The sequence below is a fragment of the Ascaphus truei genome, chromosome 2 (assembly GCF_040206685.1).
Source record: "Ascaphus truei isolate aAscTru1 chromosome 2, aAscTru1.hap1, whole genome shotgun sequence".
NCBI lineage: Eukaryota > Metazoa > Chordata > Amphibia > Anura > Ascaphidae > Ascaphus > Ascaphus truei.
This window is the reverse complement of record NC_134484.1, coordinates 197,469,199-197,496,762: the sequence shown is the minus strand read 5'-3', so window position 1 is coordinate 197,496,762 and position 27,564 is coordinate 197,469,199. Positions and strand designations below refer to the sequence as shown.

Here is a 27,564-nt window from a genome sequence, read left to right as displayed (position 1 = left end):
GCAAGTCACCACATTTTTTTCACAATGCATTTGTTGGCAGCAGTAAGTCCCAATAGTCCTGATACCGTGAACAAATTTTAGAGAGGCTCTCTGGCACACAAGCGTGTATGTGCTGTGTTACGGCTCCCTCCTTCACAAAACTTGAAAAGTGCATTCTCTAGCGCACAAACTGGTCTGTGCTGCAGCTCACTCCCTCTATGTCACACGTGTAAATGCCCGGACACTCATTACGCTTCTCCTTTTTATACTAGTCATGTGAAGTCACCAGTATTGGGTTTCAATATATAAAACCAGGAAAAAAAGAGAGTGCTCGCACTAAAATCACTTCAACAAGAAAATAATCGGATAAACCTAGAATAATTAAGTTCTACATTGAAATCACGGGTTGAACGCTATTAAATAAAACAAATCCGCCAATGTTTTTCTTTCACCCCAACAATTCCTTCTCCTAATTCCCTCTTCTGATTCCCAAATTAATTTGATCAATTCCAATGCATGTCCATCTCCCTAGTCGAGGCTTTATGTACTTTTGGTCTTACAATGAATGTAATTCCGTATGGGCCATATTTTTTAATTTGGTGTTCTGTGTCAACGACATAAAGTGCTTTACATTCCCCACATGTATATGAACCTGTCATTACAGGAGATCTACGACTTTGTTTTAATGAAAATGATTATGGGTAAGGAGATCAGCTAGATTGTTTGTTTGATCTCCTATTGCATAACATGACCCTATCGCCAGGCGCTGGTTTTAGTTGGGGTTACAAACATAAAACTTGCCAATGTTTTTGCAATACTGAGGGTAATTGGTTTGATTGCGACTATATGTTTCAATAAATCTGTCTTTGCATCAGAAACTTGTTATGAACATTTCCCAACTACTGCAAGCTGATGTAAGAGCTTTACCAATTGCATACAGGCATACCCCGCTTTAAGTACGCTCACTTTAAGTGCACTCGCGAGTAAGGACATATCGCCCAATAGGCAAACGGCAGCTCACGCATGCGCCTGTCAGCACGTCCTGAACAGCAATACTGGCTCCCTACCTGTACCGAAGCTGTGCGCAAGCGGGGAGTCTATAGAGCCTGTTACACATGTGTTATTTACATCAGTTATGCACATATATACCAATTGCAGTACAGTACATGCATCGATAAGTGGGGAAAAGGTAGTGCTTCACTTAAGTACATTTTCGCTTTACATACATGCTCCGGTCCCATTGCGTACGTTAATGCGGGGTATGCCTGTACTGAGTCCTTTTGTAATTCCTCCATTGCATCGAGGGAAAGAGGAAAGACCATAATATAGTCCATCGCATTGGGATGCGGGACATGTAGACGGTGCTTACAGGGTTAACATTTAGCAGCACAATGAAATATATAATACTGTGGGTCTGGGTTTTGAGCTCGCTAACATTGTGTATGTCTATATGCAGATGTGAACTATAAATGTCAAACTCTCTTTATTTAAGCTGATCTCTACTTTTATCCCTCTTCTTTTTGCCAAGAACTTATGCCATCAGGAGAACACGGGATGCTTTCAGAGACAAAAAATGTGTTGATGATTTTCCTGAAATACAAACTTTAGTTCAACATGCTAAAGAAAACTTGGACATGATTCGGCGGCAGGTAAGACCCTTTGCATTTTTAAAGCATTGCTACCACCTAATCAACTATATATTTTTTTAAATAAGGTGAAGAATGGAAAGCTGTTACTACAAGTAAGTGACTAACGCAATAACCTATTGAGGGTGTTATTTACTACACCACAATAATGCCTTTTGTGCATGATCTGTTATTCATGTAAATAACCTAGAACACTTCGTAAGAACTACCACACTATTGCCTTTCAAAAGTTGAAAATCTGCGTAATATTCCATATCCTACTAGCCTCCGTGCTTGGTAATGCAGGGTTTGTGTGTTTGTGTGGGTGTGTGTATGTATGTATATGCGCATTTATATGTGTGTGTGTGTGTGTGTGTATATATATATATTTTTATATATATATATATATATATATATATATATATATATATATATATAATAAATAGATAAGAGCAAGGCACTCCGTCAGGTAGATGAAAGTGGGTGCAAATCCTATATAAACCAAATGGGTAATACGATACCGTGTGACCGAATATCAGAGGCAGCACTCCACGGGTTAGTCAAAAGATTTTGTATTTAGTGAGACATAAAAACCAACGTTTCGGTCCTCCACACGGGACCTTTCTCAAGGTGATTTATAGATAGATAGATAGATAGATACACACACACACATATAAATGCGCATATACATACATACACACACCCACACAAACACACACTGCATTACCAAGCACGGAGGCTAGTAGGATATGGACTTATACACAGATTTTATATATATATATATATATATATATATATATATATAAGAGAAAGAAACAGGCGCACACCTAGTGCATTACCATAATAAAAATGTATTAAAGGAACATAAAATCTAACAAATGCCCACTCACAAAGGTACAGCAAATATAAGCGTGTATGAGATAGGCTCTCATGTGCCAAACAGCTCAATCACCAGCGTCCGGCTGCAGTCAATGGCGTCGTCACGTGAGTCTCCTCCGTGGAACCGGAAATGGGGTCCTTCGCCTTTGGTGTTCAATAGGACAGGTCCCTCCAGGAAACGAAAGCCCTCAATGTTACTAGTATGGTTAGTTATTGGCCGTGAGAGCCGCACACGAGAGCCAAAGTTCTATGAGCAAGTAGCAGCAGTGTTCGTGGGCAAATGGCGGCCGGAATCTAGCCACGCCCTACGCGTTTCGTCATCAATGACGACTTCTTCAGGGTCGATCCCCTGAAGAAGTCGTCATTGATGACGAAACGCGTAGGGCGTGGCTAGATTCCGGCCGCCATTTGCCCACGAACACTGCTGCTACTTGCTCATAGAACTTTGGCTCTCGTGTGCGGCTCTCACGGCCAATAACTAACCATACTAGTGACATTGGAGGCTTTCGTTTCCTGGAGGGACCTGTCCTATTGAACACCAAAGGCGAAGGACCCCATTTCCGGTTCCACGGAGGAGACTCACGTGACGACGCCATTGACTGCAGCCGGACGCTGGTGATCGAGCTGTTTGGCACATGAGAGCCTATCTCATACACGCTTATATTTGCTGTACCTTTGTGAGTGGGCATTTGTTAGATTTTATGTTCCTTTAATAAATTTTTATTATGGTAATGCACTAGGTGTGCGCCTCTTTCTTTCTCTTTCCTTTTTTCTAGATATCACTAGGGACTGGTGATCCCTTTGAAACGGGCTGCAGGAAACTGAAGACATTGCCATTGGAACAGGACTTTATGTATTGAAGGTTTTTTATCTTTATTCATTTTTTGACAATTTTTTCTATTTTTTACATATTAAATATATTTTTTAGATTTTTTTCTACATTTTTTAGGGTTCAATTGTCAAGAGATCGTAATTATATTGTATTATTTTAATGTTTTTATCATAGTGTACTAGCCTAATTTTAGCCGCCCCGCTAAGCACATCCATTAATAGCAACTGTTTTTCCAAATATATTCTAAATATATATCAATTGGGTTATATAGCGGCGCTACTTCAAAAAATGTATTTGCTCGTTTTATATATATATATATATATATATATATATATATATATATATATATATATATATATACATATACAGTGTTCGACAAACCTATACATTTGCACACCCCGGGCGAGTGGATTTAACATCGTGGCGAGCTCCTATTGGCCCAAGCAGCACACGTGTGGTACTGGGTGGCGAGTAGATTTTTATGTTCGGCAAGTACATTTTTTGGTGATTTGTCGACCACTGTGTGTGTGTGTGTATATATATATATATATATATATAACATACAGAACCCTTACAAGCTCATATTGAACCCCCAAAATACCCACAACATATATATAAGCATATAAGTTTCACAAAGGAGTGCTACTGAGCATGGCAATATATATATTTAAAACCAGAGACCATATATATATATATATATATATATATATATATATATATATATATACTCCTAGCAGCAGAGCACTAAAATGTACATTTCCCTTTAATTTTCTGTATAACCTTTCTTGTTATATAAAAGTTGTTGTGCTTATTCTATGCATACTTTTTGAGTACTGGTAGTAAATGTGCCAGTGTTCCTCTAATTAATTGGTAATAATTGGCTATGGGGCTATATATAAATCTATAAGAGTATTGTATATTTATGATTAATAATACAAATCAGAATGTTTTGCCACCACATTTTATTAGCCTTGCTGTACAGTATGTATAGGTAACATTTATACATACATGAAGTATGCTATGACATCTATACTGCACCGACACACTTTATTCGAGCAAATACCCAGTATGTACCTGGCAGATACCTGGAATGCGCCGCTCCTCACCTCTGACAAGCCCCGTTGTGTTTGCCTTCCCAGCCTGGGTTCATGCCTGGCTGATGGGGGGCTGATCTGTTAAATGATAATGATTAGGATTTAATAGGCTGCAATGCTTCGCGTGTCTACCAGATGGCATAAATTCATGAATTGTAATGCAGTATATATATATATACTGTGCAGTATTGCAGCCAGCGGGAATAAAATGCTTCAATCCCTGCCTGGAAAATAACCCAATGCACTCGGGCAGAAAACAGTCACAAACCTCAATACACCCGGGTATACCCGAATTCGTGGGACTAGCCGAGCTCGAATAAAGTGTGTCGCCAGTGTACATACATTGTCCAGCAATCCCCCAATTGCTCCAAATACTGTATCAAGCTTTAACCAATTGGAGTGAAAGAAAGACCATGCGGTTCTCGGCTATGAACATTTACAACTGTAAATTCGGAAACATATCAAGGAAAGGTTATATTTCATAAATGACAAGTACAATGCAGAGTGAATGTATTAATTTAATCTTTACTCCTCCCCAATAACCTGTGATAGACCATTCTTAGCGGTTTATCATCCTATCTATATCTATAATTCTGAAAATCTTGGTTGTGAGTCTCTGTAGACCATTTGATTGGTCCGTCGGTCTGTCCGTCGGTCCGCCCGCCCTCCCACGGCTCCCATTGGCCCATGTGTTTCGCACCCCCCCCCTGTGTTTCCCGCCCCCCCCACGGCTCTCATTGGCCGGTGCGCTCTAACCCAGGGCTCCCCAACCCCCAGGCACACTGCTGCTGCTGCTGCTGCTGCCTGAGGTGAGGAAATGCTCACTGGTGGTGGTGTTGTTGGTTGTTGCTGCTGGGGGGAGGCTTAACCGAAACTGTGAGTTTTTGCCCCCCCCCCCCAGCTCCGTTTCCCCAGGTCCGTTTTTTACTCCCCCCCCACCTCCTTTTTTGACCCCCCAGCTCCGTTTTTGACCCTCCCCAACACACACCGTGGCAGACACACACACACAGTGACACCCCCCCTTCCCCCCAAGCTCCGTTTTTGACCCCCCCAGCTCCGTTTTTGACCCCCAGCTCCGTTTTTGACCCCCCCAACACACACAATGACACCCCCCTTCCCCCCCTGCCTGCCTTTCCCCCCCGCCCCTGCCTTCCCCTCGCCGCCTCACACCCCTGCGCCCCACATCCGCCACCTGAACTCAACAGACACCTGCCACGTCTCACCCACTCGAAACACACCCGCCGCCTCTCACCCACCCGACACACTCGACACACGACTGCCGCCTCCAGCCCCTACGCACCGACATCACTGACTAGCCGTCACACCCACTCACCACCCACCCACCGCCTCCCGCCTCACACCCACCCGCCACACTCACACCCCTATGCACCGACATCACTGACCAGCCGCCGCCCGCACTCACCAGACACCCGCCGCCTCACACCCTAGCGGGACCCCCACCCACAGCCAGCACCCACTCGCCAACCGTACTGAACACCCACCCGCCGCCTCACACCTACTCACACCCTAGTGGGGGACACATATCACATTTTTACATCACTTATGTCACCAAAATATACATCGTACTGTGGTGTGTTTACAAAAAAACATTTTTAAACAACAACATCGTATTACATTTTCTTCCATGTTTCTTTTCAACATTATTATACAACCTTTCCACCAAATAGTCATCCTATTGTTCCCCTATTTATACATAATACTACCTATTACGCATTTACATCCCGGGCAACGCCGGGTATATCAGCTAGTAATTTTATAAATCACAAGTTCTGTTCAGATATCATAGGTCGAATTTATAGGCTCACAATTTTGCAACATATAGTACACATATTCTTACTGCAAGGATTCCAGAAGAATTGTCCTGACTTTTTATAATTTATTAGCTGATAAAACGTGTGTGTGTGTGTATGTATGTATTCAAATTCTTTATGGGCAAGCTACCCAGCTACCAGAACAAGCTCCTCACCCCTACCACATGCAGCACCTATCATCTGAAATCAGACTCCAAAAGACTGTTCATGGTCCCAAGGCTAAACAAAGTATCCGGCCGCTCCTCCTTCTCTTACCGTGCACCCCAAAACTGGAACAACCTACCGGAGACTCTCACATCCAACACCAGTTTAAATTCTTTCAAATCTAAGGCTGTCACACATTTTAATCTGGTCTGTAACTGTTTCATACGCCTATAATATAAATTATCTTTAACTGTGCATGCAATGTCTTGTATATAATGGATACCCTGCTCATTATGTAACTGTATTTGTAAACATGTATTATTTGTCTTAACTCTGTGCCCAGGACATGCTTGAAAACGAGAGGTAACTCTCAATGTATTACTTCCTGGTAAAATATTTTATAAATAAATAAATAAAATGTGTGTGTGTGTGTGTGTGTGTGTGTGTGTGTGTGTGTGTGTGTGTGTGTGTGTGTGTGTGTGTGTGTGTGTGTGTGTGTGTGTGTGTGTGTGTGTGTGTGTGTGTGTGTGTGTGTGTATATAATATATATCGCATAAAAAATACAAAAGGAAGAAACGAATGCTCCATAGTATAAATCTAATAAGAATTAATTTAAAAAAAAGGGGGCTTTAAAAAAAAAAAAAATGCCCTCACAAAAGGTAGAGACATTCGCATGTATAACCTGGTATCAGGCAGTGATCAGCTGTTGGTGATCAGCGTGGAACCTCGGGGATACAGATGGATCAAATTTAGGCCATGATGGTAAGGGTCTTGGTTTCCATGCCTAAAGCTATAGTTAATCCAATTTGAAGCTGCTGCGTCTCCATTTGCATACTCCAGTTTTGTGTTGTACTTTATTTGTAAAACTCTTTGGAATTATTCCTTGGTATTGGACATTTTTATGAAAGTCTGTTTCATTTTGGACATATTAGCACCATACCAATTGACATCATACCAACCTGTGCAAAAAGATATTTGCGCTGATTTTTCTTTTTGTAATATATTTGTGTTCATACTGTATGGAACAGTTGGTACTCCACCCTTCTTCCCCCCACCCCCCTCTTTCTCAAATCAATAAGGACATTGCTACAATTTTTTATTTTTTTTTGCATTTCAAAATCAATATGTTCCCCAATTATCTCTCCAACAATATATATACTGTGCTTTTACTTGGTGCTTGAAATCTGTAATCAACAGTGTTTTCAAGAAATATTCTGAACCAATAAATGAATTGAATAAAAATCAACATGATGGCTTTTAGACGGTTTTAGTCACGCTAACCTATTGTGAAATCAATGTAAAAAATCATTGTATGAAAAGGATTTTCTGGCCTGCTCTGTGTGATGCACAGTGCATTATTTTTTTTCCTGTGGCATGTCAATAGTAATTAATTCATAACCAAAACATTAACACAACATAGTCAAATTTTAACTCAACCTCATAATAATTGGCTTCATTATTAAACTGCCAATGAAAGGCAGGTTCTGAAGCAGGATTAAAACCCAAAGCAGTTTAATTGTAGTTTATTTCAGTGTTGGAATGAATAGGCCTAGAATCTATCCACTCACCGCCTGTTCTAATATATTCTTTAATTGGCAAGGCAGACTGATGCTTCTTAACGGCATCACACAGAGCATCCCTGGAGCCATTGAAATTGTAAGTGCTGGTCTGATTTGTGCAGTTGATAAATATATCTACAGTATTTACACCTGTTTTTATAGCGATGTCTGTCAGATGACACTTGGGTCATATTTTCTAAGTGGTGCTAAGATCTGATTGTCATGATATAGGGTTGACTAGATTACCAGGGCTCGCCAATCACCAGATACTGTAGAGTACGAAACTTAAATAAACCATATTTTACAGTAAAATCGCACAATACAGAACGCAGTAATAGCTTGCCAAGCTGGGAATACGGGAGGGGGGTACTCCTAGCTCGCTAGGATGAGGACGCTGCTGGAGCTAGCTTACTCTTGTCTCTGCCTTGATTCGACGAACTCCAGGAACCAGGAGTGACCACACCAGGTTCCACAGTTCTCGCAACAGGTAGTTTCTAGTCAACAAGGCTACCCAAGAACAACTGTTGACTGTAACTGGCTTTTATAATCTTTCCCCGCCTCCATCTGAAAGCATGGAAGACTGGGTGCTGACCAATCGGGAGTGAGGGGGTTGAGGACAATATTCCAGCTTTAGGGCAAGTTCAGCGCGTGGCGCGTCCCACCGCTAACTCCCTTAACACTCCACCTGGCCTACATAAAGGCCAGCCCTCTGACTCAATGTGTACCCATCACTCAGCCATTTGTTACTAGCTCAGGCACACAATAAGTCACACAGATCAATGCATTTACATAGTAACGATACATAATGAAATCACTTTACACACTCGGCCCCCATCTTTCTGACATGGCCAGCCCAGTGATGGCTGCAACACAAGGCCCCAGTCTCAACACGTGAACCAAGGTTGGCACGGCAGGAGGATCTCTGCTGGGGGCTCCACAGCCAGATTGAGTAACTTCTCGTATCTAGAACACTCAGGTCTAGGTTCCCCACTTGCCTCCATTGTCTTGCATAATGGGGTATAAAGAGACCAGGTGGGTTTAAAGGGCAAATCTCCTTAGTCACCGACGACTATCGCTCACTCGTTCCCTGAATTCCCTCCCAAATTTGTTCCAGGTACTGGGGCAGTAAAGGGCCATTTTGGGCTTCAAGATAAATCAGTCGAAGTCCCTAACCATGGACATTAACCTTCCCAAATATTTGATAAAGCTCCTAAAACTGAACTTTGATTTTTTTATGGACACCCCAATCCCTGCCTTATGTGGGAGTCACTGTCCCAAACACTGCTTCTGCAGCCTAAATTTATCCCAAAATGATCACGGCCCTGGGGACGTACTGTATTTCCTGGGTGGGCAGAGTAATTTCTGTCAAGATTAACCTTTTACCCCAAATCATGTACTGTTTAGAACCTTGCCGGTCCAGGTTCAAGGCGGGTCTTAAAAGATCTTCAGACACATATCTCTCGTTTTTGTATGTAGTAGTGAAATGGCCCAGAGTTAAAAGATTGCTACTTTTCAGAACTTTGGACCGGAGATACTTGAACAGAATTTGAACATAATTTGGCGTGTAGTACACATGGAGAAAATTACAGCGTTCCTCCGAGAACGTTGCAATCAATTTACAAAGGTGTGGACTCGCTGATTAGTGCTGGAGACGACAGGGCCAAATGTCACAGGGCCAGCACTTCTATAACCGAGTAAAGCAGAGCCCTGACACAATGTAGCCTATGGGACCTTTGTCTAGGAGTATCGGGGTTGAGGCACTAAGGTGGAGATACCACTACCCATTTTTTTAAAGTTTCTTTTCTCCTTCCCTTTCCCCCTCCCCCAATCCCCCCTCTCACATACACCCACTACTTCAATATTTTTACCAAACCCATTTAACAGATACTGCAAATGTCTGAAAATTGTAGAGAATGTTGAAGCATGCAGTAATTATGTCTGATCATACCATTTAAATCAAGCACATTTGGTGACAGTATACATTCCTTCTGCTGAGCTCTTCTGTCCCATCAGTGGAGTTCTTCTGACCACACTGGGACATTGCCATACCAAATGAATAGTTTTATCTTGCTCTTAAGTGAAAGGGGGCTCACGGCTTGTTTTATGATTTAAGAGAGCACTACTGCATAACGAATACATAAAAATACAACGTTCTGTTCTATTGCTGTACAGGGTGTCATGTAGAGGTATCTTTCCAGCCACATTTAATAGGAATAAAGTGCAGTTTATAGGATGTAGTAATCATCGGGACGGAAAAGCTCATTGGAGTCAATGGGAGTTTCTGTGCAATAGATCCCCGGTTGGTACTATCCCAGTTTAATTAATACCCCCCTGTGAGCAACGGTCATATTTTTATCAACATTGGAAGTGTATAATCCAAGCTTTAAGTCCTAAATAAGAATAATGTTTGATACCAGCATACTAAAAAATGTGCTTGTGATAATTATATACAGAAGGTGACTCATGGATTCTCATTGACATGTCATACACTATATGAACAGATTTTATGTATATACGATATATATTTGGTATGGCAATTACTAATGTATTATTGTGTGAAGCTATGAATTGCATAATTCTAATGGGATGCATCTTTATTTATTTAGGTAAATGTTTTTATTTTATTGCGACGGAAAAATGCAAGATTTAAAAGCGCAAATTAACTTTTTTAAATGTTGCAAAATGAATTTACTTGCGAATGTTTGGGGGGGGGGGAAATGTTATTGTTAAAAAGAATGTAATTGCGTATTTTGCAAGACTGCTGTTTTTATGATATGGGATTATATTATGGCTTAACAGTCAGGCTAGATCAATAATCTGTAGTGAAGCAACTTTGAAGAGGTTTTGAAATTACACGAGTAACAAGATCCAGCTGTGAATGGATTGATGAAACATTCGTTCAGTGTCTGTGATGCAATTTACTAATGTACCTGCTGATATACCGTGGGCCATTGTTAAACAGCAAGTAGCCTGTACGAGCACTATTTGTGTGCAGCAGTTTACTGTTGTGGCCTCCACTGTACTGGAGTCTGCAATGGCTTGTTGGTGAGAGTGCCTGTACATGTGGGGTCAGATGGGTTGACCTACCACTTAACTGCTGCAACAAGTTGCTGGTGAAAATGTGTAAAAATATATATATATTAAAAGGCTATAGCCCTGTAGTGTGTCTGCTTATTGTTTACTATGTTTACTTTATTTGTAAAGTGACAACATATTCCGCAATAGGGGGAACAGAGATCTGATAGTTACATACAAAAACAAATGAGGACAAACATGCACAAACAGATACAGGAGGTAATGAAGGCCCTGCTTGTGCATGTTGAACCAAAAAGGTAAAGTGGCTGCTAATTGTGGAGTGGAGTATACCTCAGGTTGGAAAATGGTCCAATGGAGTATATGGGAAGCCAGTGTAGCGATTTGCGTAGTGGAGCAGGGTGTGAGGTAGATAAGTGTGGTAGCAATGTTTTCGATGGATTGGAGTTGGGATAGGTGGACCAGGGGAATGCCAACTGTGACAAGGTTGCAAAAGTCAAGGCGGAAGAAAAGATGATTGCGTGAATACCGGATTTTAGTTGCATCACGAAGGCATATCTTGGCGTTATTTCGTAGTTGTAGACGGCAAGACTTCGTGAGGAATAAATGTGAGATCACAGTCAAAGATAACCTTAGACAGTAGGCTTGAGGTGTTGATGAGGTTGTGGTGTTGACTGTGAGGGAGAGTTTGGGTGTAGGCGTGGCAGTGAAAGGGGGATAAAGAGTATTGGTTCAATTTTGGACATGTTAAGCTTCAGGTAGTGGTGAGACATCTAGGAGGAGATTACAATGAGACAGTTGGTGACACAGGAGAGGTCAGGGGAGAAGAGGTAACTGTGTGGGTGTCTTTGGCATAGAGATTGTATTGGTTCACCAAGAGAAGAGGTGAGGACAGAGCCTTGTGGGACCCCAATAGGGAGTGAAGATGAGAGGATGCCAGAGAAGGAAACCCTGAAGGAGCGGTTGGATAGGTAGGATGTGAATCAGGAAAAGGGTCGTAAACCAGGAATTCTATATTTGTATGGAGTTGGATTTTAGGTTTAATTTTCAACTGCCACTAAACACACCTTCAAAACAGCGGTGTTATAACTGTATTGGAGGTGTTATGTTGTTGATTGTTTTGACTTCAGTGTAATTCCAATATATATTGCTACACAATATACACAGAGTCTGCACTGTCAAACATTTTAATGATTATGGGATGAGACATTACTGAAAAAGGAAATTCAAATGTAAGTTGTTTGTGCATAAAAAAACGGATGATCTTTTAGGTCCCTTTATCAGTGTTTTCATTAGGGGACTGAAACATTGGTCTATATCGGTGATTTTCAACCGGGGTTCCATGAGCACCCCTCGGGGGATCCGCGGCCGCCAGAGGGGGAGAGCTGGGATAACTCTCCCGGCTGTCCCAGGCCCAGCGGCACCCCACATAGCAGTGACCTGGCAGATCACTGCTCTTTCCTCTCCCTGCTTCTGCTGTCAACTTCCGGCTGACAGGAGAGAGAGAATCGGCGCGAGAGCCGGCTGCCTTAATGACACAGTGTGTCTGTGTGGTGAGGGAGAGGGAGAAAGTTTGGGGGGGGAGACACGAAAGACGGAGGGTGAGTGGCGAGAGACGGGGGTTGGGGTTCCCCAGAATTTCACAATCGAATTATGGGGTTTCCCAATAAAAAAAAAAAGGTTGAAATCACTGTTCTATATCGTACAACTCCCCCCCATAACTCCTTAATCCTTATGTCTGACGGCTCCTATCCCTCCCATAATTTCTTACCATTATTTTTCACACAACCCAGGATAACTCCTCTCAATATCCAACATGAATGTACCTCTTCCATAATATGTCACCAAAACATTGTTTATCACACAGGAGATCTCATCTCCATCACAATGTCTGATTTAAACTCCCCATGTCATCTCTCATGTATTTATCACACACCACCCTCCCCATATAATATCTCCATCCTAATGTCTGACCTGCCTTCTCTCATGTTATCTCTCCTCTGCCCCCAGCCCTATGTTTACCACACACCTTCCCCTCCTTATGTGGTGTTATCTCCATCACCATGACGCCTGATACACACCATCACATGTTCTCACCTCAGTGTTTATCACATACATCCCTCCTCATCTTATCTCTGCCAGAAACTCCCACAACCCCCTCTCCCTTGTAATCAGGCTCCTACCCAGCATCACCCGACCCCCATCACCTGCCTCAGAGCTGTAGTTGCCGGGAACCCACTTTTTCTCCCCTCATTCCCTGCTTGATTCTTTGCAGTCTTGTTTCCATCCTCGACAGTCCACTGAGAAAGCACTAAACAAAAGTGGCCAGTAACCTGCTCGCAGGTGTATTGCAGTATCTAGAGCTGCATGGTTTTCCCACATAGTCTGCAACACTTTCAACATCAATTAAATTGATTTCATTTACCTGTAACACAGTTTTTGGTTGGGTCTCTCCATGTTTTAGATCATTGTGTCCATCTTTTGATTGCATCCCACAAGGCTTATGCATTGGTGCTAAAATGCAGTCCTCAGGGACTACGAACAGCCTAGGTTATTGGTTTAAATTAAGGCAAGGGCAAGAATACGCTAGGCAAGGGCAAAATTAAGCTACAGTAGATAAGGTCAAATGTATTAATTGGAGAAATCTTGAAAATCTGGGCCATTCATAGCCCTCAATTTCTGCTATCGGTAATCTTTGTCATTTAATGTGCTACTGTTTCTCATTCACAAAACACTGCATCGTTTTAAAATATACCAAACCATCCATTTACAGATGTCTTCTACTACTGTATAATTCTCTAGTGCTCTATTTTCACATTCAACAACAGTATATTTTTACCACCCTTAATTGTTTTTAATTCTGATTTCTATTTCAGTTTATTGCTTATGTTGCCTTACACCAACCATCCTTATATAACATTATTTCTGTCACTTACTCTGCGTACTCTGGTACCCTAATGGTATAAGAGGAAGGACTAATCGGCTGAATGTCAGATAATTGGGGCATCACCTTCTACTTTTCATATGGACCTCTTGTCTTCTGTTTTCACCAGAAGCTGTAATTGGCTTCCCTTTCTTATTGTTTTTCTTTTAACATCATCTTTTTTTAAAGTGTTAACATATTTTAATGATTTGGCTTGCTAGACATTTAATGCAGTTCTGTGATTTGATTGCCTTCATAAAAATGAAGGTATATAGTTGCCTTTGTGTGTACAACCTGAGTTCATTGATCATTCTATGAGTATACATTGTAGGCCTCTGCATCAGAGGAAAGTAACTGTTGCAGAGCAATTTCCTGCTTTCTTTAAAGACTGCAATTGAGATACTTAGGCCGGGGCCATGGTAAAAAAATACAGCGCTGAGCCAGGAAACTTACCTCCTGCATCCGGCATGTGTGGGTCTTTGGTAGACGCTTCTGCAGGCGTGCAGAGGCGTGTGGAATTGCAGCCAACAGATCATTTAATTTTTCGCACTGAGGGAAGCGGAGGGCCGGTCACGTGACCGGAAACAGCCAATGGCACTCCGTGACGTGGCGCGCTAGCCCCGCCTCCCACCCGCCTCACAAGCGCGCTCACTGCCGCTCATGCCAGGACACAAAAAAGCTCCTGCTTAAGCAGGAGAGCATGAGCGTCAGCGTGGCTCAGCGCTGTATTTTTTGCCATGGCCCCAGCCTTAGAAGTATGTATTGTATATGTTTTTATATAATAACCCCAGTTTACGCAGCCATTTATAATAGACATATCAAATAATCCTTCTCCCCCTCATGCAAAAAAGCCATATTTTAGAGCTCTCGAGGGCGCTAACGCCACCTTTTAGGTAAGACATAAATTAACGTTGGGTTATTTGAAGCTAACGCAAAATAGTGCTAAATCAACCTAACGTTAACCCTAGGCGAGTTAAACGACGGTTGTTGTTCTTGCATATGCAGTAATCAACTTGGTGGATTTGAGTTAAACTCTGAGAAAATAACATACATTTTTAATTAAGGTAACCTGACGTTATTTGCTTTAACGGAGCTTAGTGCAGCTGTGCCTAGGTGCCCTGTGATGTTTCTTGCCTTCCTTGTCTCTGTGATAGTAGTAGACCCTTGATCTTTTCAGTTCCAGTATCACCTACTGGTTGGGTAAGGACGGGGGGTTCTGTTCTAGTCTCTGGTTTGCTGCTCAGTCCTTGCAGTGGTCACCAGCAACATGTTGAGCAGTTGCAGTATAAAGAGCTGCAAAATAATTCTGCTGCAAAACATCCTCCCATCACAGAGCTGCAGTCTCCTTTCTCAAGCAGTATGCAAATAGCCACACAGTCGCCTTCTGTTGTTTAAGTAAAGAGCCACAGCACTGAAGGAGTGGTTACGTGATCAGAATGCTACCATTTTTTTTTAAGTGGGTTAGTCCAGTTTCAATCTCCCCTTCTTTGTGACCCCTAGAAAGTCCTTTTATCTCCTTGTTTGATTGTAAACTCTTCAGGAAGGGCTCATTGTTTCTGCAAAATGGTACTGTATGTATAGGGCTGCGTACATTGTCAGCGATTTTTATAGAAGACAAAATATCATTATGTTGGTTCTAAACTTTAAAACCAAAAATAAGGCGCAGATTACGACTTGACAAAGATCCCACCTCGTTCTATCCTGCTGAATACCAACACCAAGGGGTTCAATACTGGAGTGCTCTCCTGATGTACTAAATTATATGCTGTACTGTACACGTGGTTTTTTTTCTCATTGCAGATGAATTCAGTAACTCGGCTAAAAAACTGAGTAAATACTCCAGTGCCGCAGCAGATTAGCATGAATACAGCAGTATATTACATTTGGGACTCCCTTGTTATTGAAGTTGACATACACTTTGTTTCTGGCCCGTCTGGCAGTGACAGGGCTAAGAATGGCATACACTGCCTGAAGTGTCACCCCTTGGGTTGTTGCAGCCAGTGCACATCCCTAGCACACAGCCTTGAAATCAACAGTCGGGAGGAATTGAGAAATTTTAATTTGCCTGATATTTGCTTCATTTCATGAGTAGAAACTGTAGTAAGTGGCCACGTCAGCTCCAATTTGTATTGAAATGCTGGGGTAATTGTATTCTTCTACTTCAAAAGGGGAGCATCATCAAATTTGTTGCAGATATTGTACGTAGTAATAGACAAGGAGAGATGGTAAATACTTTAATATAAATGTACTACAGTATTTCAAATGAGTTGCTAGCATTACTTAATAGCGCAGTTATTTTTCCCCTGTGATATACAGATGTGTCTTTTAGCACAGATTTACTCTTCCGTCCTGTTTCTTTAAAGGCATGGTATAGATTGACACTATAAAAAAGTGGTAGAGTTCATTATTTGTGCAGACATTGTGTCCGCACACTTCTGAAGACAGACAAAAATAAGAGTATAGGTGTCAAAGAACATCAGTCTTTTTTAGCCTACTCACAACATGCTTTGCATTCACCCGGACCTTTAATGATATACCATAGGTCTCTGCTCTCATTATCTATGCAACCTGCTCAGTCAGCCTCCCCGATTAGTACTATGGGATCGTCCTAGTGTTGCATTACTTCTATGTTGACCCAGCTCTTAACTTGTCTGTTAAAATCACCCTAATTTTAATTGAAAGTGTCCTTTGCCTTGTAGATGTTTCCTTGCACATTTGTCAGCAGTGAACGGTTATTGATGATCATTGCTTATGCCAGTGCACCTCTGGGTGGCTAATCAATCTTGTGCTTTTTGTAATTGACATTAATAATGTGTTTACATTTATCAATACCTCTTAATTGCCAGGATTTAACAATGGACTTTCAATAATAAATCATGCTCACAAATAACTTTAGACGCTTGAATGTTACAGTGCAGTTTACACAGTAACTCTATTCCAAAACCACTATAGAAAACCCTACTGTGGGTAAAATGTGCTGCTAGGGCAGGTAACAAACACATTATAATGGCAGACGTGTACCTTCTACCCCCCTCAGAAAAGATAGTCATACAGACAATAAAAGGGGTGCTGTTAGTGGGAAAAATTTATTCTTTCCTAAAGCACACGGCTAAGAATTTCTGTAAGGTATGGGACTCCCTGATCAATAGATAAACTAAAGGGTCAATTATAAATATTCTCCTGGCCTTGAAAATGTGTAAATGCTGTCACCTTTCGTGCTTGGATGATTTGTTTTCCAGATGTCAATAAATAAGTGTTTTACATATGGATACTTGTTATGAGGTGCTGTGACTTACCCCCTCACCTAACTCCCACTTTCTATTCTCTACTCTTTCTCCTCTTCTCTCCCCCCCCCCCTCCTCTTCAACAAAAATAGAAGTTAACAACAACAAGAAAATGGCACACTTGTGGCGTTCACAGCCATGGTCTAGAACAGGGGTGAGCATCTCCACACCTCAAGGACCACCAACAGGTCAGTTTTTCAGGATATCCCTGCTGCAGCACAGGTAGCTCAATCACTGGCTCAGTTTAAGACTGACCCACCTGTGCTGAAGCAGGGATATACTGAAGACCTGGTCCTTGAGAACTGGTGTTTCCCCACCCCATGTCTATATTCTTGGCTCGCACAAAACATTCACAGATAACGATACAAGCTGGATGATACTGGGGTAAGGGGGGGGGGGCATACACCATATAATAATAATAATAATAATAGCATGTTCTTGTATAGCGCTGCTAATTGTACGCAGCGCTTTACTGAAACCTTTTGCAGGCACAGGTCCCTGTTTTTGGTGCCTGAGGCACAGGGAGATAAAGTGACTTGCCCAAGGTCACAAGGAGCCAACACCGGGAATTGAACCAGGCTCGCCTGCTTCAAACTCTCATGTGAAGTCACCAGTATTGGGTTTCAATATATAAAACCAGGAAAAAAGAGAGTGCTCGCACTAAAATCACTTCAACAAGAAAATAATCGGATAAACCTAGAATAATGAAGTTCTACATTGAAATCACGGGTTGAACGCTATTAAATAAAACAAATCCGCCAATGTTTTTCTTTCACCCCAACAATTCCTTCTCCTAATTCCCTCTTCTGATTCCCAAATTAATTTGATCAATTCCAATGCATGTCCATCTCCCTAGTCGAGGCTTTATGTACTTTTGGTCTTACAATGAATGTAATTCCCTGCCCGTAGAGCTTACAATCTATGTTTTTTGATGCCTGAGGCACAGGGAGATAAAGTGACTTGCCCAAGGTCATAAGGAGCCAACACCGGGAATCGAACCAGGTTCCCCTGCAGCAATCTCAGTGCCAGTCAGTGTCTTTACTCACTGAGCCACTCCTTCTCCTTAATATGTGAATTTCATACCCTGTTTACCTAAAGTGTGTTCCTGAAGAGAAGGCTGACTATATATATATGTGTGTGTGTGTGTATATGTATATATATATCTATATCACTGTACATTTTCAGGGACTGGAGAGACATGTACCACAATTGTTTGCAAATATTTAACCAAAAACAGAGATCTCACAGACCTAGATTTTTAGTACAAGCTGCAGTTTATGATAATGTAGTATGTTTAATGGACCAGATAAATGTGACATTCAGGCAGTAAAATATTTACAATTTTAATTATAAACGAGGTTTCCCTGTTGTGACATTGTCCTTTGTCCTAGGCTTATCATAATGTTCATTTATAATGCAGGGCAGTGTAGGAAGAGAACACCGACATACAGTATCAATTTATCTTGTTTCTATTTATACCCCGAGAATGATTGCGAGGCAAACCATGCATCTCGTTATTGTTACTACCTTGAGGAAAAAATGTCAAGCGTCTTTTCTTGCCTCCATTTCCAGTTCTGTTTGCTAGGCAACCTTGTTGCTCTGTGTGGCACATCAGCCCGATGGAAATAGCTGCAATGCAGAGAGATTCTCAGCATTATAATCTAGGTGTAACACTCACTGCCTGATGAGGCTGTTTAGACTGACCGTGTTACCTGCCCCAGTAGATTTTATTTTTGCTTGTTTTTATTTACCAAGACCAACAATAAAATGCTGAGCATGGAAGCCAGTACAAGCACAATTCATCTGTTCCCCACAAATTTAACAATCTAATATTGGCCTTTTGAGACAGGGAAAAAAATATGAACTGCACAAATGTTATACCTTTTTTGCACTTCAGTGTCCACTTAAGAGGTCAGAACATTAACCACAAGGTAGGTGTGTGTGTGTGTGTGTGTGTGTGTGTGCGTGCGTGCGTGCGTGCGTGCGTGTGTGTGTGTGTGTGTTCGTTCAAGAGGTTTTGGGGGAGGAGCTGTTCCCTGCTGCTCCCAGGGTCAGGGAGGAAAAGCCCTGTTTGGGAGGATCTCTGTGCTTGGAGAAGCAGCCTCCTTTGCACACACTGCAGTGGCAAGCTGGGACATTCTGGAACTGTTTTGAGCTGGGAATTTTTTAATTATAGGCTGGTAAGGCAGACCAGTAGTTAGAGTTCAGTCAGTGCTCCAAGAGAGAGCTACCATAGGCTTTTTTGTTTTCTGTTTCAACACTGAAAGGGCCAGGTGACAATTTGCTGTTTTATTTGCAAGCAACACACAAGTGATATTTCTGTATGCCGTTTACTCATATCGCCTCCTTTGGCAATGCCGACCCACATAGAAAGAGGTGACAGAGGGGTCCCAGAGAGTCTACCTGGTCACAATATGGAAATATTAATAATAACGGTATTTATATAGAGCTTTTCTACCAATGGGACTCAAAGCAATTCACAGTTACAAAAAGGGAAAAATAAAACATTTATAGTTATAGATAAGACCAAACACAAGGAAAAATACAATACAGGATGGGATGATACTGTAGCTATTAAATGCCAGACAGGTTGTGGTTCATTAATTAGATGCTTGGGTAAACAGGTAGGCCTGTTTTCATAGATTTCCAGAGAGAGGGGGCCTCTTGAATTGTATGTGGCAGACTGTTTCAAAGAGTGGCTAAATGCTCGGGCCTCAAAGGAAGAAAGTGATCAAATGGGATACGTTATTCTGAGGCATGAAGAAAAGATTCAGACCGATCCTGTTTCACACAGGAATAACTGATTTACAATGAATGGAACAACAATATGCTTACGAGATTCTAGAAGATATTCTTAAAATATAAAGATGTGTGGAAATCGCTGCATACGGTGGATGTCGCTGTAGCCAGACTGCCCAGACATACAGTACTACTATCCCACTGGAGGATGCATCATCCTGTAGGAATTACCTGATGAATAAGAGCATTGATAGCCTCCTGAATAAATAGTTCACAGCAATTGGAGCCCCATATAGACAAGTTATAGCATCAACTTCATCACGTACCAGGAAGACGGTTTGTTTTTCAAGACTTTATGGAGCAATTATATAAGGTACCGGACTTCCAGATATAAATTACTTTAAAGTTGTGCAGTATTCTACGTATCATTGAATTTCCTTGGGGATTTTTCGTTTGACACAATTGGACTGCTCCAGTAGCCGCTAGAAGGGCCCTGAGGCTGAAGCAGTCCGCGGATGTTTAATTTAAAAACAAGCTAATTTGAATCTTGTTGGATTAAATTGGGTCATTTTATTTTCCATAGAACTTGGGGCAATTATTACCAAGAGAACACGGGGTCTGCAAAGAAAAGGTCTGTGATTGACAGTGGTGAAGATGGAGGCAGATTCAGACACCTGGAGCAGGACAGGTCACCGGGGAAGGAGATACAGGAAACGAAGCATGCAGGAAAATGTCCTTACCACACACCTGTTGTAGCAAAATGCGTCCAAAAATTTAAATTGCTCTACAAAACGTGCAAGTTCAATCAGAGCCCAAAGATATACTTATTAAAGTTTAGGTTTAATATACAAAATTAGTACAGTGCTTAGTTTACAGAAAAAGATTATTACAAGATCATACAATACAATAAAGACAGACTATTTAATCTCATAAAAAGGATAAACAAAACAGAAATCCCTTTGTTACCACATGACAGTAGCTGCTTGCTTTAAAGCGGTCATTGGAGATTGGAATATGAATATGAGAATTTGCGTATTGTGTTGACATCAGACACTCCTTGTTGAATTCTAATTTAATGTCTCGAATGCATGGTTTATAGTTTAAACTTTCTGCATTGAAAACAAGATAGGCCCACCTTTCCTAACCCCTCATCAATCTCTTAATGACCTTTTTATGACTAAAGGAATAAAGACCTTTAAACCTCTGCCTGAATATAGAAAAGGCTTCCTAACTTCATTTATATAACATTTAGACAAACCCCATCTCTACTGTTGCTTCTGTGTACTTTAATATACACACCTGTATATGAAATATGACAACCTAAATTCTAGTTTTGCATAAGAAACAGACATCGGCGATCGGCATAGACCACATTGTCATTCTTTGTATCATTTAATTTGTGTAATCGGAACTGTTGCAAATTTCGATCCGTCATTCTTGCAAATCTGTCAGACCCAGGATTTTATATTTAGTAACTTTACACAAACCTTTGGGCTGGCGTCTTGACCACACCCTCCTGGTATTCCATAGATCAGCTGTGCGCTAACTGGGGGGATCTGAGGGAGCGGGATTTGCACAGTTGCAGAGGCCCCGCACTCTTCCCCGAGGCATTTAAAGTAAATGCCAGGGGACAGCACGAGGTCTCTGCCACCTGTTCTTACCGGGATTCAGCCGGGTCACTCTGGGGGGTGGGGGGCGAGCGCAGGGACTGAGACACAGGGGCGCGCAGTCAAAAAACGTTGTGCACCCCTGCCATAGATCACCCAAAGAAAGCCTTTCAAGGTACATTTTTTAAAGTAGTTTTTTATTTCCAGTCAGGAGAATTGTGACGCCATATATGAATCTTCCTCCCCCCCACACTTACACAACAAAATGCCGACACCAGATACTCTTATCCCTAGATCAACACGCAAAACTTGTCATGGTCAGTGGTTTGTTCTGCCGTTAAAATAATTCATGTATTGTTAAGGCAGCCTGCAGTTAAAATTACCCTCTGATGTGCCAGATTAATTGATTAAAATACGTAATACCTCATGATGTTATTGTGACAAATATGTCCCCAGGAGTGCTCCTTTAAATAGCAGTTTTGTGAATCGGGATAAGTCAAAGGGCCTAGATTTCAGATCGGATTAGACATGTCACCTTCAGACATGGCTTGAAGATCTAGACAAAAGAAAAGGCAAGGACACACTAGTCCCAAGAATGCTAATGACTGAGAAAGAGAGAGCCCCCTTCTTGGAGACAGATTATCTTGGGGCTGGTCTTAAAGGAGAGCTCAGCCCAAACGATGACAGATCAATGGGTACTTTAAATAATGTCAGAAGAGATGCGCATGCGCGACTGCGGACTGAATGGCTGCTTGAACATTCAGCTCCGCTCCCAGCCGGCACTAAAAAATCAATAAATGCGCTAAAACCTCACCAAATCTAAAGAAAATTGCCCACATAGCCCGCTGATACCCCCAAGATGTCAAAGGGAACAAGATCAAAACGCCCCTCCACAGTGATGACGGACTATTATAGCAAGGGGGATCAGCCACGCGCCCGCAGCCAAGAGGGCCTCCCGCTAAGCGGCTCCGACTCGGAGGGAGAGGGGGAGAATGATAACGGCAACAGAATTATGCGGAGACGCGACATGCAGGAATTCTGCGCGGACATTAAGAGATGCCTGCAAGCCGAGGTGGCGTCCCTAAGAGCAGACATAAGCAGTATAGGGTCCAGAACTGACTCCTTGGAAAGGAAACTGGACACTACGGTGAAAGCACTCCATAGAACAGATAAACAATTGGCCCAAGTAAAGGACACTATCCAGGACATTCTAGATAAGCAGGAAGACTCCGAAAATCGGGAGAGAAGAAATAATATGAGGATTCGGGGTGTCCCAGAAGAGGAGACCGACCCAGAAGATTTCATGGCCCGGTGGCTGACCCAGCTGATGCCGGACAAAACGTCCCAGGAGCTGCACCTGGATCGCTGCCACAGGGCCCTGAGATCCAGGCCACAACCGGGAGACCCCCCGCGGGATATCATCGCCCGCTTCCATTTCTTCAGAATAAAAGAACTGTTTGCCCAGCTGACCCGCAATAACCCGTCCTTTGAGTCACACAAGATCCAAGTTTTCCAGGACATTTCCCCCACCACGTTGCTGAAAAGAAAGCAACTTACCCCAATCACCAGGATCCTCAGGGACGAAGGGGTTAAATACCGCTGGATCTTCCCTTTCGGGCTCCTGGTGTCCAGAAATGGGGCATCCACCACAATAAAGAAAGCTGAGGATGGAGGAGCCTTTCTTACAAAACTGGGCTTGCAAGATAAAATCACGGAGGAAGTGGCGGGAAACAGAGCAGCCCCAGATCCAACATGGCGGGAAGCAGGAAGAACCAACAAAAACAACCAAGCCCGCAGCCCACGGTAAATGGCCAAATAAAGAATTAATGTTCCTCCACAGTTACAGTTGACCCTACCTCTTAGTTAGCCAAAGATGCCCACGAAAACCCCACCAGGAGCCCTCTCATGGCTGCGCACCCCCCCCCCCCCCCACGGCATTCGCATCGCAACCCAGCAGAGACAAGGTCCTGATCTCCCACAGCATCACTGCACCACTTGCCTGTACCCCCGACGGCAGCAGAAGAGGAATAGCGGCCATCTTGGACCAGCTCCGGAGCCCAACTGAGAAGGGGCGGCAGCAGATGACGTCAGCAGGAAGGAGGCAGCGCCTCACGCGAGAGGTACGCGATCGAGGCGCCACATCTAAGATGGCGGCGGTCGTACCAAACCGGAAGAGGCGGGAGCAAGAACAGGATCCCGGAAGCGGCCCAGCAATCCAGCATCACAAGGCACCGAAGGGAGATTGTGGACAACAGTAGCACAACACACACTAACAGAGCGGCGCAGGGGGATTAAGATACAGGGCCCCGCAAGGTAAAGCAGGGAGCTAGAGCGGAGGGCAGCAGAAAGTGGAAGGAGCCTGCTGAGGGGAGGAGGAGGAGGGGGGAGGGAGCAGGGGGGGAGGGAGGTAAAAGTTGGAGGGCACACAGAAGCAACAGACAACAACGGAATACCTGTAAATTAGGAAGTGGAGATGCCAATGTAGAAACCTGCAAAGGGAGCGACAACATAGGCACGAGAGGGGAGATGGGGAGGTTCAGAGATAGGTCCAGACGGACAGATACCTCTGGGGGGCAATTAAGCTAAGAGCAGCTAATTTGAACTAAATTAAAGCTTTGAACTAAAAGGGAAGGGATTACACCTACAGGATGTAGCAGATAGCTTAAGCTCAGCAGGCAATATGAGGGGCGTCACAAATATAGAGGAAAAGGGGTCAAGTTGTGGAAAGTTATGATTACATGGTCAGTTTTGGGTTTGTTCTCACATTAGAGGTTTTACGCAGACTATCTCACATGCGAACTTTAACGAGATCCAAGTTAGGACTAATAAAGTTGATATTTAGACGGCTGGGACGGCGGTCCTATAGTCGCCGTGTGTGTCTACCCTCGGGCTGGGGCAGCTGCCCTAGAACCTGAGGAAGCCCTGGGGAAGAGGTGGGGTGACATGGCCCTCTGGAGAAAGAAGGAGATGGAGGGCGTGCTCCAGAGACCCACCGACCCACAGGCAAGGGAGAGAAAGTGGTACTATGCCGCTGACCACTCTCCCAAGTTGATATGTGTTTTATATGTGTTCTTTTTCTTCCCTCATGTATCCCACGTACCTATCGTGTCTACCCTCCCCCACACTGTCTCCTTCACAAGTGGTCCACCGCCGAAGCCCCGCACAGAGCTGAGTACTGCAGAGGTACAGAAGCAGCACCGTAGCGGTTCGATACACCCAAGAGCAACACTAAGAATACAAGGTCAGTACCCCGCACCAACATGCCTCTAACATTTATATCCCACAATACTAAGGGACTAAACTCCCCATGCAAACGAAGGATAGCTCTTACTGATTACAAAAAAAAGGGAGCAGATTTCATCCTTCTCCAGGAAACGCATTTCAGTACCACTAGCGCTCCCAAATACTTCGATAAACAATATAACCAAGTATTCCTATCCTCCGCCCTAGAAAAGAAGCGGGGTGTAGCAATCCTAGTTCATAATAGGGTAGGCCTAATAGTAAATCAAGTAAAGAAGGACCGAGAGGGCAGGTTTCTGATGCTCGTAGGATCCATAAATGCAGTACCCATAACAATAGCCACGCTGTATGCCCCTAATACCCATGAGGCAGAATTCTTTAAGAAGACATTCGGCGTCATAAAAAAATTCAAGGAAGGAGCCTTAATCCTAGGGGGGGACTTCAACGTGGCTATGAACATAACTCTGGATCGCTCAGGGCCTCACAAACACAAAGCCAATCCCAGATCTTCCGCGCTAGAGCAAGAATTAAAAGACCTCCAGCTAGTGGACGCATGGCGAGAAACCCACCCACTAGAAAAACTTTACACCTTCTACTCACACCCACACGACTCATTTAGCAGAATCGATTTCAATTAAAGACTGGTTGAACATTATCACAGGTAAACCCGTCCCATTAGATCCATGGCTGTTCCTCCTGAACAGACCAGCAGTCGGGTTCACTAAAGGAGAAAATAAGTTGATAGATCACTTTGCTATGGCGATGAGGGGGGAGACTGCAGCACGCTGGAAACAGAACATAATTCCCTCAATCCCAAATATTAGACATAGAATTTGGACGGTATGCCAGATGGAAATGCTGACAAGCTTGGTAAATGACACTGGCGAAAATTTTGAAAAAGTCTGGGCACCATGGTTAGCCCAGAAAGAAATCCAGGGAGTGGAGAGGACCTCAATATGGCTGTGATAGAGACAAATGCGTTCTCCCGTGAGGAAGTGCTCAACGGTAGAACCCGTACCACACTTAGACGCACGCAGCGCCCCCTCCCCGCCCCCCCCCCCCCCCCCCCACACTCCAAAACCCCGCCGGCCCCAAGTGGGACCCAAAAGAAAATGAGAGAGACAAACTAGTCAAAAGTTAGAGGTCCTACGGGGTATGCACAAAGTCCTCAGACGCAGAAAACCAGCATGAGAGAGGCAGAGGCGGAATCATGGAAGGAGACCCCCCGAACTCCCCCCCCCTCCCTCTTTCTCTTCTTCTCCCCCTCTTTTTGTCTGTCTCTCCCCTCCGACTCCTGGCCGGAGTCCCCCCCCTGTCTGTCTGTCCGTCTACCCCGTATGTCCAAAACCCTCTACCCAATTACAAAGTTGAATGTCACATGCAGTAAGCTGATACTGTTTGTTCTTATAAACCTTTTTACTGTATGCATATTATGTACTGAACAAAACAATAAAAAAATATAAGTTGAAAAAAAAAATAATAATGTCAGAAGGATAGGCAATATAATTTTAATAACCTGCACCAAGGAGGCGATTACTACCATGCGGAATGCCAAAGGATCCCCAAAAAATTGTCAGCTCTACAAGACTTTTATTATTTATTTATAACGCTCCAAAATATTCCATAGCGCAGTACAAGAGGGCCTTGCCTTGTATAAGGAAGGGTAAAGGGAATCTTTAGGGTCCAGGGGGATGAGAAGGTTGTGTGTTTTGAAATTGTAATACTGATGCTCCAGAGTATTTAAAATAGGTCCTGTAATTGTTTGGGCTGTAATGAGGCTTCCTGCTGGTCAACTATGCCATTTGTGTTAGAAAAGTGGCTTTAGAAGAAAATCCAGCTCCGATTCAAAATGTTCAACTGATTATAATCCTTGATGGTTAAATCATTCAAATAAACCGGAGCAGATCCTTTTAAATCCGCGGTCAAATGGCCTAAACTTTTGCACTTGACTTTGCTTGGTCTGCAGGAGATTCTGATCCTGAAGCTGATTGTGTGACGGTGCTCGTCTCAAATCAGGAAGCGGACTCGCAGGGCTCAGGTAGGGATGCAAATAAACCGACCAGAGCCCTGGAAGCAGGGGTCAGGGCTGGCGGCAGAGTTGCAAAGTCCAGGAGACGGGCGGAAGGCAGCGAGGTCATGGTCTGGGGTCAACAACAGGGAATCAAAACAGCCAAGAGGGTAAAGCGTTACTGCAAAGACCATAGGAGCTGCAAACGGTAGAACTTTGCTCGGCGACTCCCTATAGTAACTGCAGCCTTATAAAGCAGGCTGCCAGTACCCAAAATGGCCACAGTGAGCAGAAAGGGCTGGAGAGACAGAAAACCTGGACCGTAGTTAAAACCCGGCACGGATCGAGCAGAATCCTTACATAGTGTCAAATTCGCTGCTGCAGACCTTGTCCGATGAAGGGAGGAGCAAGAACACTTTAATATTGGGTTGATTGAGCTCAACAAGGAGATGGTGTTCACTCTATGAATAGAGATAGTCAAGAATTGAACACATTGGTTAAAGCAGGGGTGCGCAAACTTACCGTCATGCGCCCCCCCCCTTTCTCCTCCCCTTTCTCCTCTCCCCTTGACTCGTGCCCCCTCCCCCCCTGCACGGCTCACGTGACGTCACATGACCCCGTCGGTTGCCATGGAGACGTATCATTGGAACCAAGGTAAGTTAATAAGTTACAGAGGCTCCCCACTTTGCGCACCCCTGGGTTAAAGTATTCATCAACACCAGAAGGAAATCCAGAGATTTTTCAGTTCACAAAGTTATTAAAGATCTCATTTTACATTAATGGAAG

General features: G+C 43.2%; 1 protein-coding gene across 3 annotated transcripts in view; it reads left to right on the top strand.

The window, feature by feature from the left end:
* The window catches only part of LYRM4 (LYR motif containing 4), a 189,232-nt gene that overhangs the window by 44,444 nt on the left and 117,224 nt on the right, over nt 1-27,564 (top strand). For 2 of the 3 annotated variants that reach the window (XM_075585795.1, XM_075585797.1), the window contains exon 3: nt 1,508-1,628. In XM_075585795.1, coding sequence (XP_075441910.1) covers nt 1,508-1,628 — 121 coding nt within the window. Of the gene's footprint in view, nt 1-1,507; nt 1,629-20,506; nt 21,958-27,564 lie in introns of those variants that run through there. The other variant, XM_075585796.1, reaches the window with a different exon arrangement.